Here is a 13907-nt window from a genome sequence, read left to right on the forward strand (position 1 = left end):
GTTCCAGAGGGTTAGTCCATGATATCATGGCAGAGAGTATGTTAGCAGACACGGAGGCAGGATCCTGGAACAGTGAGCAGCTAAGCGCTTTACATCTGATCCCCAAGCACCAGACAGAGAACTAACTAGGAATGGTCCGGGCTTTTGAACCCTGAAAGCCCACCCCCGAAGTGACACACCTCCTCCAACCAGTCCATATATCTCATCTAGTAGTCCACACCTCCTAATCCAGTGGTTCTCAACCTTCCTAATGCTGTGATCCTTTAATATCTTCCTCATGTTATGGTGACACCCCCCCCAACCATAAAATTACTTTCACCGCTACTGCTATGAATCGAATCATAATGTAAATGTCTGATATGCAGGATATCTGATACACGACCCCTGTGAAAGGGTCCTTCCACCCTCAGGTTGAGAAACCACTGCCCTAATCCTTCCCAAACAGTCCACCAACTGGGGGACGACCAATCATTCCAATGTATGAGTCTACGGGGGTCAATTCTTATTCAAACCACCACACCTGTCCACGCTATTTTGGGACACGACGTCACCCAGTGGTTCTGGGCCTGCATCCTCCTTCCAGGCATCTCCAAATCCTTAAGGGTACAGACGAGGAGAGCCAGGAGCCTCCAGGCTGCCAAGTCTTAGCTCCTGCCCCCGTGATAGGCCCCGCCCGCGGGCCCCGCCCTAAGCTCCGGGGGCCCCCGCCGCCTCTCTTCTGCGCAGGCACCTGCCTAGCCGCCCCGCGAGGAGGGGTCCTGAGACGGCCCGAGGGACGAGCAGTGATTGGCTGCAGCTGGCGGCTGGAGCTCTGCTCCAGCGGCGCTTGACAACCGCAGTGTGCGGAGCTGAGCGGTCGGAGGCGGGATAAGGGCGGACGCGAGGAGGACCGGCTGACGAGCTGATGGATTGACGTGCGGGCTGCGAAGCCCAGACCGCCGCCCTCGCGCTCGCGCCTTAGCCGGGAATTGGCTGCCTTGGGCTCCGGCCGCCGGCCTCTCTTGCCGCGTTTTCCCCTCCGCCGCCGCTTCTGCCGGCTCCGCCCGGAGCCCTCAGGTGAGTGGATTCCAAGGGGCGGAGGCGGGCCGCCGGGCACCGTGGGTTGCCATGGTCACCCGTCGCCACCTGTCACGATCCTGATGAGACGCAGACCCCCACGGTCCCCTGGGTGGCGTTTGCGGCCGGGAGGGAGTGTCCTGGGTAGGCTTGGGTGGTGACTGCGAGAAGATGGGGCGCGGGTGAGGCCCGGGTGTCCAGGGGACAGGACCTTGGGACCCGCCAGGCCGTCTCTCCAGGCCGCCGCTCCTGGACCACACCTCGCCTGCCCGATTTCGGTGCGCCTCGCCCTGGCGTGGGGTACCCACCGCGCCGCTGCTGCGGGGCGCGGGGCGGGCTGGCCGCGCTGCATCCGCCTCGCCCCTCTGCTGGGTTGGAGCGAGCCTAAGGAGAGCTGCGCTCTTGTCCCTTTCCCGGCTCGGCGAATGGGTAGGGAGCGGCGGGGCTGGGGGAAGACCGGGGCGGGGGTCGGGTTTGCCCTCTCTGACATCAGTGGTCACTAGGAGCAGGCCTTTCGGGGGTCTGGGAGGGTGGCGACAGGGGCATGGACTGAATTTCGAACGCGGGTTGTGCCGTGGGGGTAGGGGGGCGCCTGCGTAGAAGACACGGGAGGAGGTTGTGGAACTCAGAGGGTTAATAAGCCTCTTAGCAGTATTGGGGAGAAAAACATTGGGGCTCCAGCTCTGGGACGACGCCTGTGGCAAAGGGCTAGGGACCAAGGTGGGCAGGAGTAGTGTTTGACCTGATGATTTTTCCGCCTGTACATCCAGGCATAACTACGAATGATGTCTGAGCGGAGCTTCTGGTTTCCTTTTTTTTTTTTGGCAACTTGGTTCTCACTGCATAATGAAAGGAGAAGTCTTTGTTCCACCCAGATTCATCGGTTGAAATCCTGACACTTAGTTTCCCCCCTTTGTTGTAGAGTTCATAGAATGCTATAAAAAAGTTAATGGCACAGAAATTAACATACAGGTTTAAAAGGGCTATGAATCTTTTTTACAGAAAATACAAATTCAAATTTTTTTTTTTTTTTTTTTTTTTTTGGTCTCAAGTGTTGGCATATGTTATGTTAACATTTTACTAGAAAGGAGAAACGCCTAGAGCTGATTTTCCTTTATATGGCACATTCTGGAGGTCTCATTTATGAGGAAGATGTAATGAATCATTGTACATTAAGATTTGGGGGAAGGTGCATTGCTTCCAATAACAAAAGAACACACACATGGGAAAGACAACTAAGTAACCCGTAGGTAAAGCAAATAAAACATAAACTTGAATTGGGGTGCCATTATTGATTGTATGTGTGAGTGTGTGACATTTAACCTGTTATTTCCCACCCTGCCACCTCCGGTTTTTGTCCCTTTTATGAAAATCGGTAATAGGAATGTACCATAAGATACATTAACCAATGTTTCCAGTTATATAATTGTGCACAGTCTCTTTTGTTTTGTGAATTAATTTGTTACTGAATGGGTACCATATGACTTGTTTAGTGTATGGTACAGTTTGAAAAACGTTTCAAAATAAGAAAAATGCCCAATTTTTCTTGGTAGTTCAGTTCCCTAGAAATCATATTGCCTGGATTTAAGCTTCCCTTTGCTACTGTAATTACAGTCTTGTAATTTATCCTATCATTGACCTTGTTTTCTTTCTTATTCTGTAACATAGGGATAATGTCTGGTGTTGTTTTAGTCTGAGAGGGTCTGTGATGTTGAAAACAATTCATTTGCAAGCACTCTGAGGAAATATTAAGGCATCTATTGAGTATATTTTATTAGAGGGGAACACTGACAAGGATCATTACCATTTTCTGTGCAATCTTTTTAACATTTCTACATCCAGGACCTTATTTATTACAGGGGCCCTAAAGGATTTCAGGGAACACTTGAGGTGCATCGCCATTCTTGGTAGAGTTTTTTTATTTTCTTCTTTTGTGCTGATGTGGGTGAAAAGGAGTTTTCTTCTTGTATGTAAGGGTTAGTGATGCTTTCTTGCAAATAAGGCTACTACTAATAACTGATTTGAATTATATTTGGCACTGGATAATCCTCACCGTGGATCACTGGTTCTTGACTAATGAAGACATAGCTTTATCCCCTCTGACTTACGTTTTTCAAATTGAGGTATCGACACCATTTCAGGCTGAGGTGTAGTTCGGTGGTAGAGTACTGTCTAGCTTCCACAAGACCCTGGGCTTGATCCCCAGAACAACAGAAATAAAGGATGAATAAGCGTAAGTAGCCAAGAAACAGATCTGTAGGCACGTAAATGACACAGGAAGTAGTCCTTAATTTCACTTGGATACATTTGTACAAAACAAAGATGACAGAAAGAGGAGGCAATATTATACAAAAGTTTGAGAAGCTTAGTGAATGAAGGGCAAGTCCTTACATAGCACAGGAAAAAAGTCAAATTTCGTTTCTGTAATTCTAATTTTTGAAAGTTTGACTGATAATAGGTTCACCATTACTTAAATTCTAATTATCCTTTCTTGTTTTAAGTCCTGTAAAAAGTTAGAGTACTGTAATGGGAATGGTGCAGATAGACAAGTGGTTCTCAACCTGTAGGTCATGACCCCCTTGAGGGGATATCAAATGACCATTTTTCACAGGAGTCACATATCAGATATCTTACATATCAGATATTTACATTAAAATTCACAACAGTAGCAAAATTACAGTATGCATAGCAATGAAAATAATTTTTATGGTTGGGGTCACCAGAATGTGAGGAGCTGTATTAAAGGGTCGCAGCATTAGGAAGGTTGGGAACTACTAATGTAGCTAGACTGACTCCTTTCATTCTGGGCCATGTACTTATATTCTCTAGAGGCAAAGTTCATACTTTTGAGCATAAGTGCAATCCCTTGTAAAATGAAGATCACGGGGGCATGAGAATTAATATAGATCAATAATGAATGGAAGTCTCTAGCACAGGACTTGATGTAAATAAATGTTAGTACCTTTCACTTACTCTGTGTAGATTCAAAGACTAATAGTTTGGGGCTGGAGAGATGGCTCTGTGGTTTAGAGCACTGGCTGCTCTGCCAGAGGACCTGGGTTCAAGTCCCAACACACATATCATGGCTTACAGCCCTCTGTATCTCCAGTCCAGGGTATCTAATACCCTCTTCTGACCTCTGTAGGCATTAGTGCCCCAGTGGCTCACAGACATACATGCAGGCAAAACACTCAGATGCATTACGTAATAAAATACAAAATTTAAAAAGAGTCATTTTTTATACCTATTCTTAACAGAAAACTTCATTGCCTCCTGAACCTCCTTGATATTTTATATATAATTTTCTTTAGTTCTTCCTTCATGTTCCTTATAAAATATTACACTGTTTTAAAACCGTTTGTGTGTGTTCATGTTCACTATAGTACCTTAATTATTATATCTGAGGTATGCAGATTGGTATTAGCACATAAAAATACTTAAATATGTGTTTAAAACTTTCAGTAACATTTATTTGTTTACCTATTTTGTGTGCATGCGCAGAGGACAAATTGAAGGAGTTGGCTTCCTCTTTCCATAATGTGGGTCCTGGGATCAAACTCAGGTCATTGTACTTGGTAGCAAGTGTCTTTACTTACTGAGGCAACTAGTTACATGTTTTTGTTTTAAAGATTCATTTAATTAGCCTGGTGTGGTAACGAATCCCTTTAATCCTAGCATTAGGGAGGCAGAGGTAGGTAGATCTCTGTTAGTTCAAGGCCAGCAAGTTCTAGGACACAGAGAAATCCTGTCTCAACCCCCCCCCCCAAAAAAAAATTGAGTGTGTGTGTGTGAGAGAGAGGGGGGGGATGTGCATTTGTGTAGGGGGGGGTGTGCTTATTAGTGCTGGTTCTCAGGGAGGCCAGAAGTTTTCCTGTAGCTGAAGTTGTAAGTGATTGTGAGCTCTCTGAAGTTGGTCCTGAGAACTGAACTCAATCCCTCTGTAAGAGCAGTACATGCTCTTAACTGATGAGCTATCTCTCTAGCTTCTGATTTTAACATTTTTTCAAAGATTATTTTGAAAACTTAGGAATAGATTTAGGTAAGTTTTGTTTATCAATTTTAAGAAAAATTGGGGGGATGGTGTTGGGAATTTAGATCAGTGGTAGAACACTTGCCTAGCAAACTCAAGGCCCTGGATTCTATCCTTAGCTCTGGGAAAAGAAAAAAAAAATGGGGGTAGTTATGCTGGCATACACCTGCAATCTTAGCCCTTGGCTGATGGAGGGGGAGGATCATTAGTTCAAAGCCAGCTTCTGCTGCACAGCAAGTTTGAGGCCAGCTTGAGTTACATGAGATCTTGTCTCAAAAAAGCAGTTAGATATGTTGCCTAATGCCTGTAATCCTAGCACTTGGGAGTTGGAGGCTGTGGATTGCTGTGAGTTTGGAGGTAGCATAGTTTATATAGCAAGTTCCAGGACAACCTAGACTATAATAATGCCTCAAAGGCGGTGGGGAGTGGGGTGGGGGGTAGGTTGGGGGAGATAGGTTTGGTGATGAAATTTTAGGTAATGCAAAAAGTAGATCACAAATAAATGGTGACATTAGGCAGTGTTTTTGTTCATTCTTTGTAAAAATGCCCTCAATTATGAGAAGTGTTAGTTTTACTGTACATAGTTACTGACCAGACCCTACCTGAAATACTGTGTTCTAATCTAGGTGCTTTAACAGATATTCCTATGTATTCAGAGGAGCATCATCCAGATGGTAGAGGATGTGAAGGATGGTTTTGTAAGGCTCCATTAACAGTATACATAAGATCTAAGAATAGTACCCAGTGTTTCTATAAATTTTATTTTGGGGATTCTGCTCTAGTTTGTAGCTCAATAATAGAACAGAACCTTTGTGAGCTAATTTAAAATTTTTTCATTTCTATAATTTTTAGCTTTATTTAAAATTTTAAGGATTTATTTTTACTTTTATTCATTTGTGAGCATATATGTGTGCACATGCCATATATAAATAAGTGCCTTTTGTGGTCATAAGGAGGGTGTTGGATCCCTGGGAACTGGAGTTAAAGGATATTGTGAGTCATTGGATATGGGGGCAGGAACTGATCTTGGGTCTTCTGAAAGAGGTGTATGTGCTCTAAACTGCTGAACTATCTCTTCAGCACCATATTTTTAATTTTAAAATGAAAAGTTGTCTTCATATCAGAAACCCACTGGCATGGTTCATATTTTTATCTGCAGCACTCAGGAGGCTGAGGGAAGAGGATCTCAAGTCTGAGACCAGCCTGAGCTAAATAATAATGATAATAATAATAATAATAATAATAATAATAATAATAATAATAAAATCCTTTGAAACTGAGTCTTTCTGTGCTTATTAGACTGCCTGGAATTTCTGAGGTTCAAGCATGTACCCCTGCCTCAGATTCTCTAGTATGTGGAACTATAAGTGCACTACAGTTGTCCTGAGTGAGGCAGTCCAGACACAGACAGACAAGCACTTCGTGTTTTTTTCCCATGTGGATGTTAGTTTTTTGTTTGTTTGTTTGTTTTTTTTTTAAACCGGAGCTGAGGACTGAACCCAGGGCCTTGCGCTTGCTAGGCAAGTGCTCTACCACTGAGCTAAATCCCCAACCCCTAAAGGCTGTGGTATTTATTTATTTATTTTTTGGTTTTTCGAGACAGGGTTTCTCTGTGTAGCTTTGTGCCTTTCCTGGAACTCCCTCTGTAGTCCAGGCTGGCCTTGAACTCACAGAGGTCCGCCTGCCTCTGCCTCCCGAGTGCTGAGATTAAAGGCATGCACTACCACCGCCTGGCAGAAAATTTTATTTTTTACAGATTTCATGTGTGTGCCACATGTATGCAGTTGCCTGCAGGAACCAGAGAAGTTGGCTGCTTTAGAGCTGGAGTCACAAGTGGTTGTGAGCCACTTGGTGTGGGTGCTAGGAACCGAACTTGGGTTCTCTGGAAAAGCAACAAGGCTCTCTTAACTGATGAGCCATCTTTCTAGCTTTACATTTACATTTTTGAATGTGTCATATTTGTACATAGTACAAAATTCAAAAGATTTAACAGGGTACATAATACAAAGTCACCTAACCATTCCTCTGACCCTAGGTCTTTGGGACACAAACGTTATTATCAATTACTTATGTCTTTTTTTAGAGACATTTTAGGTATATGTACAGCATATGATTTAAGCTAACTTTATTTCTATAGATATTTGAAATGGCACCGGGCTTTAAACATCATTTGTCTCGGTATGTCCCAAATTGGCTCTAACTCATTATATTCTTGTCAGTCCCTCTCCTGCCCCTCAACCCCTGCTGTATTCCACTGTTGTGATTTAGGAGTGTGCCACCATGCCCAGGCATAATATGTTACTTTTTGTTTTGTCTTTTGAAGGTTATTCTCTGGTATGTGTGTGTGTATTTGTGTTGCATGCCACTGTGCACATGTGGAGGTCAGAGAGTAACCTGTGCGAGGAGGCCCTCTCCTCCTAACACGTGGATCCCAGGGATCAAACTTAGGTTTTCAGGTTTGGTGGCAAGTGCCTTTATGTACTGAGCCAATTCTCTGCTTCCCTTTTTATTTTTTGAGCAGCTCAGGCTGGCCTGACTTGCTCTGTAGCCAAGGATGACGTGAACTTCCGATCTTCCTTCCTCTTCCTCCTGAGGGTTGGAATTGCAGGTCTGCATCGCCTGCATGCCTGGTTTATGTGGTCCATGATTTCTTGCATGGTGGCTAAGCACTTTATATTAACATCCTCAGCCCCACAGTCTGTTTCTGTGGGACAAAAGGCATCCACAGTTCTGGAAGTTAAGTTAAAGTAATTGATGATAGAAGATGGTTGTCAACATTAAGAAAGGACACGTGGTTACAAACATAGGCGATTAGCAGAATGATGGAACTCTGTAGTTAGAAGGAAAGTTTTGTTTGGTTAAGTTATTTAAAGAGGGCTGGAGAGATGGCTCAGAGATTAAGAGCACTGGCTGCTCTTCCAGAGGTCCTGAGTTCAATTCCTGGAAACCACATGGTGGCTCACAGCCCTCTATAGTGAGGTCTGGTGCCTCTGTCTGGTGCCATCTTCTGGCACACAGGCATGCATGCAGGCATAACACTGTATACATAATAAATTAAATAAATCTTTAAAAATTATTTAAAGAAAATCTATTTTATTTTAAACTGACATTATAAATTCAAAATTTCTGATTATCCCAGACTTCATAGTGCCCACCATAATATATGCTGTTACCAAAATATGAGTTGAAACGAATCACAAAAATTAAAGGTATATCATAGAAACAAAACTGTAAGCACTTTTTCCTGATTGTCCTAATTTCCTCAGCCTTAACTTCTGAATCGTTCTCAGCCTCCTGTGTTTCCCTTCTTTCCGATTCTGTATTTTAAGTAAGCAACGTCAATGCAATGGAACATTTAAGTCATCTCTATTTATATTTGGTTAGAAAACTAACACTGATTTGTCTGTTGAGACATTGTCTTGCTGTGTAGTCTAAGTTTGTCTTGGACATACCAGATAGCTCAGGCTGACCTCAAATCCTTAGTAGTCCCGACAGACCTCCTGGGTGCTATAGTATGTCACCACTTGCAGCTAGTGATATTTTTTCATAAAAATTTCCCTTCTCTATGAAAGTATATTTGTTACCATTTTAATCTGTTAATGTTGACCTTTAACCTTAGATTTCTAAAACTAGTTTTGTATTCAAACTTTTTTATTTATATTTTGTGTTTATGGGTGTTTTGCCTATATGTAGTACCTGAAGAGGCTAGAAGATGGCCTCAGATCCCCTAGGATTGGAGTTAGAGAGGGTTATGAGCTGCCATGTGGGTGCTGGGAATTGAACCCCATGTCTCCAGGAAAAGCAGACAGTGGTTTTGTTTGATTGTTTGTTTGATTTTTTTGTTTTTTGTTTTTGAAACAGGGTCTCTCTATGTGGTTCTGGCTGTGCTGGAACTCACTATGTAGACTAGGCTGGCCTCGAACTCACTAAGATTTGCCTGCCTCTATCTACCTCCTGAGTACTGGGATTAAAGGTGTTAGCCACCACTACCCATCGGCTATTTTGTATCTCAAGTTTGCTTAACTAGCATTAGTTGAACATATGTGGTGTTGTGTCCTGTCTCATCATGTGTATGACATGTGGTCATGTGCCCCTCTTCCCCATGCTGGGAATTGAAGCTAGGGCCTTCAGCATGTGAAGCAAGCACTCTACCATTGAGTTATAATGCCATATCCTTCCCTACCTGTCTTTTAAAGACAAGGGTTTTACTCTGTAGCCCAGGCTGGCCTTGAACTTGAGATCCTCTTGACACAGTTTCCTGAATATTAAAGATTACAGGTTTGTGCCACCATGCCTAGCTTGCACATCGTTTTAAAAGGTAATCTTAGAGTTAAGTGTAGCAGCACACAAGCAGAGTCTGAGCTATTCAAGATGCTGAGTTGAGGTGACCATTTGAACCTAGGCATTGAGACTACACTGGGCAGAATAGTGAGCCCTTGTCTTAATGCTCTCCCCGCCCCCCTCAAAAAAAAAAAAAAAAACAACCCTCTAGAAAAAAAACAAACGAGCAGAGTAAACAAAAATAGGCATGGTGGGATAGGCTAGTAAGCCAGGCTACTATGAATGTGTCAGTAGTGGGTTACAAAAGAGCTATCTTCCAAGTATGGGTGTGTGTTTATATTGTATCCGACAGTAATGAAACTTTTTTTTTTGAACTTTTAAGAATAAAATTTCTGAGTGGAGTGATTAAAATACCATAATTTTCTACTAGGAATTTCATGGTATAGGATTCCAAGTTGTCTTTTGTTCATTAGTTCTTTTCCAAACCTGAACCAATTCTATATTAATTAGAATACTTGTTCTATTCAAAAGTCAGTATAAAATAAATGTTTCTGAAAATGTGCATCTTCTTTCTTTAGTCTTTACTGGTTAAAATAATTTTAGCATTAAACTTGTAATTGTGCCCGTCATAGCGCTGTGTGGCCATAGTCTCAACTACAGGGCAAGCTGAGACTGGAGGGTCAAATGAGACCAGGCTAGGCAGTGGAACAAGCCTTTAACATGGTTAAGAGTTAAAGTGGGACAATTGCCACGAACTCTTTTCCAGAATTACTTAGTTGTAGACTATGAGACCTGTACAGTATTTATACTGAACTACATTAGAAAATTATAGTTTCAGTTCTTGTTAAATGTGTACATGGTAATATCTGTGAAATGCCCCCCAAAAATCTCAGTATAAGGATGGAATAATATTTTTCTGAGAGTGAAATTAATTAAAACTTTTTTAAAAAAAATATTTATTTATTATACATACAGTATCTTGCCGGCATGTAACCCTGCAGGCCAGAAGAGGGCGCAAGATTTCATTACAGATGGTTGTGAGCCACCATGTGGGAACTGGGAATTAAACTCAGGACCTCTGGAAGAACAGCCAGTGCTCTTAACCACTGAGTCATCTCTCCAGTCCCCATTATTATTATTTTTAAAGTAAGAATTATATGACAATTTGGAGAATGTTGAGTTTGCTAGTCAGTGTGTTTGGGAGAAATCTCAGGGAGATTGTTCTGAAATATGGTCAGAATTTAGTGAGCTGAGCTTTCACTGACTTTATTTTATTCTCTCTTGTGGACGAACAGGAAGACGTAGCAAAGGGAGAATCAGAGTGTGAGGAACTGGAGGGTTGGCCTGGTGAGAGAGGTTTGTGTTTGTCTGTTCACTGAGGCAGGCATGCAATACTGTGGAAACACATATTACTCTATAAAGGGTTTTAAAAATTACATTTGTATTTTATGTATGTGTGTGCCTGTGCACACCAATACCACATGAAGGTCATAGGACAACTTGCTAGAGTTGATTCTCTCCTCTCACCACGTGGGTCCTAGGAATCAAACTCAGGAGTTCAGGCTCGGCATCAGGCATCTTAATCTGTTGAGTCATCTCTCCTGCCCCAACTACTTTACTCTTCTATCATTAAATATTTGAGTTTGGGGGCTGGAGAGATGGATCAGCAGTTAAGAGAGCTAGCTGCTCTCCCAGAAGACCTACATCCATATGATGGCTCACAACCATCTGAAACTCTAGTTCAAAGGATCTTATGTCCTCTCCTGGCGTCCTCAGGTACTGCATGCACGTGGTCCACAGATAAACAAGCAGGCAAAGCACTCATACCATAAATAAGTTCAGCATGGTGGTGCATGCCTTTAATTCCAGCACTCAGGAAGTAGAGGCAGGTGGATCTCTGTGAGTTCAAGGCCAGTCTGGTCCACATAATGAGTTGCAGGTTAGCCTGCAGCTATAATGTGAGACTTTGCAAAAAATTCTTTTTAGTTGAGTAATTATCTTAACACGGTCTTCTCCTTATCCATGCAGCTTCTCCGCATAACAGACAGTATGCTATTTGGTGATGAGAACATTCTGGTTGGCGGTACATTTGCATTTCTCTTCATGAAGAAATAGACAAAAATTAACAGGTTGAGAAGAACAAAACTGGATTATCTGCAAGCTTGTGTTTGGTTCTGTAAGCTTGGTTAGAATGTCTTGGTCCGTGGTCTTCCTAATAGCCCTGGTAGTCATCAGATGGTATTTCTTGCAGCAAGTCCATTAGCATGGCAATCTTTTGCATTGCTCTCCTGCAAGAGGAAACTCTGATGATGGCTGAGCCAGACACTGATCTTTAGCAGGCTGGTGCTAGGAGTTATTTTATTGCTGTGTTCCTTAAGCATGTAACAGTAGTGTTTGGTTTTCCTTTAAGCCCATGGCTGATATAATCTAGTAGAAGGAATTTTAAAGGTTGAAATATAATTGATATTACCAATACAACATTGAAATTACCAACAAGTTGCATGTTTCAGTTGAGCCTTATTATGTTTAACTCCAAAGTGATTCATGAGTGACCAACCTTTGATCCACAGGCTGCATGTTTCCTAGGATATATATGAATTTAGCCCCGTGCAAAATTGTAAACTAATTTAGAATTAGGACTTTTTTTGTTAAGTCCATTGGGGAAGGGGAGGTGTACTTGAGATGTGCTTTGTAGGTGACAGCATTGTGGCATAGTGTCTTGAGTACTCGACAGACACACCTGATACTGTTACTGCTATTATTCTGAGGCACCTTAGACCTCATCATTTAATCTGCCATCACTCCAATGTGTATTTCTCACAGATTAGTACTTTAAAAAAAATCTGAGCCATATTTTTAACACATTAAAGAATGACTCGGTTTTGATAGTTAATTTCACTTTGAAATACAGGTACTAAAATTCCCAAGCAACATTGTCATTTCTAGGCAATTACACCTATACATAAAGCAATAGAACTAACTTTTTTTTATTGTTCTTATTTATTTAGGCCAGCAATATGACGGCAGAAGAAACAGTGAATGTGAAGGAGGTTGAAATCATTAAGCTGATTTTGGACTTTTTGAATTCCAAGAAGCTTCACATTAGTATGCTAGCCCTTGAGAAGGAAAGTGGAGTCATAAATGGCCTGTTTTCAGATGATATGCTTTTCCTGAGGTATGTTAACGGCATTCCTACCAGGCTTACATGTAGCTCTTCCAAAGAAGAGTATTAATGTGGTGATATATGTAATATGCTCATGAAAGACTTTAAATGTAATTTAATAATTGGTTTTTATTTCATAATGGAATATTTACAATGTACAGTAATATATTTGTAGAATATTTTCAGTAGTAAGATGCATAGTATTTGGAGTCACGGCCTTAAAGTATGGTAGCATTTAAAAAAAGTATTCAAGAAATCCAAGCCACTGGTAAGGTAAAGAAAACATTTCTAAAATATGCACACTGAGTGCATAGAAAAGAATCCACAAAATAAAGCATTCATTATAGAAATATATTCATTATTAAAAATAAAGAATACCATTACCTAGAAGCAATTGTGGTTTTTTAATATATATACATATATTATATATATATACATATATACATATATATATTTTTTATTTCAGCTTTATTTACGTGCATTTGTGTCTTGCCTGAATGTATGTCTATGTACCATGTGCATGCCTGGTACCCGTGTAGGCTAGAAGAGGGTGTCAGATCCCCTGGAACTGGAGTTAGAGATAGCTGTTAGCTGCCATGTGGGTGCTGGGAATTGAACCCTAGTCCTCCAGAAGAACAGGCAGTGCTTTTAACCACTGGACCATCTTTCCATTCCCTCTTGTGTATATTTTTTAAAAATAGCAATTTTTTCCAGGCATTGCAGTGTATGCCTTCAATCCCAGCACTTGAGAGGTAGAGGCAGGCAGAGTGCTGTGAGTTCCAGCCTAAGTTAGTCTTCATTATTGGTTCTCAACCTTCTTAGTACTGTAACCCTTTATTACAGTTCTCAGATTGTGGTGACTCCCAACCATAACATTACTTTGTTGCCACTACATAACTATAATTGTGCTACTGTTAGGAATAGTAATGTAAATATCTGATATGCAGGATACCTGCCTGTTATGTGACGCACAAAGGGTTTGAGACCCACAGGTTGAGAACCAATGATCTACATAGTGAGTTCCAGGCCAGTCTGAGCTACATAGCAAGATTCTATTTAAAAAAAAAAAAAAAAAAAAAAAAAAGGCCAGGTGGTGGTGGCTCACACCTTTAATCCCAGCACTTGGGAGGCAGAGGCAGTGTGAGTTTGAGTGAGATCCAGGAACTCTCTGTGATTACAAATATATATGTTAAAACTTTTCAATTTAGTTTCTTAATGCTGTGCCCATTTTTAGATCATTGTTTCTAATTTTCTTAAATACTCTACTGAGCAGTGTTTATACATGGGCCTTTTTGTATCTTGAATTAATTTTCTAGGGCACAGTTCTTGGGCGGTAGGGGGAGATTTGCAAGGCAAGAGGAATTGCTATATTTGCCA

General features: G+C 41.6%; 1 protein-coding gene across 12 annotated transcripts in view; it reads left to right on the forward strand.

The window, feature by feature from the left end:
- The first annotated feature begins 721 nt into the window (after positions 1 to 721).
- Wdr47 (WD repeat domain 47) overlaps positions 722 to 13907 on the forward strand; it is a 59065-nt gene continuing 45879 nt past the window's right edge. For 4 of the 12 annotated variants that reach the window (XM_036190185.1, XM_036190186.1, XM_036190191.1 and 1 more), the window contains exons 1-2: positions 723 to 1056; positions 12376 to 12542. In XM_036190185.1, the coding sequence (XP_036046078.1) occupies positions 12385 to 12542 (158 nt within the window). In that variant the 5' untranslated portion in view covers positions 723 to 1056; positions 12376 to 12384. Of the gene's footprint in view, positions 1057 to 1113; positions 1486 to 12375; positions 12543 to 13907 lie in introns of those variants that run through there. The other 8 variants (XM_036190181.1, XM_036190184.1, XM_036190190.1 and 5 more) reach the window with 5 other exon arrangements.

Source organism: Onychomys torridus, chromosome 6 (genome assembly GCF_903995425.1).
Source record: "Onychomys torridus chromosome 6, mOncTor1.1, whole genome shotgun sequence".
Taxonomy (NCBI): domain Eukaryota; kingdom Metazoa; phylum Chordata; class Mammalia; order Rodentia; family Cricetidae; genus Onychomys; species Onychomys torridus.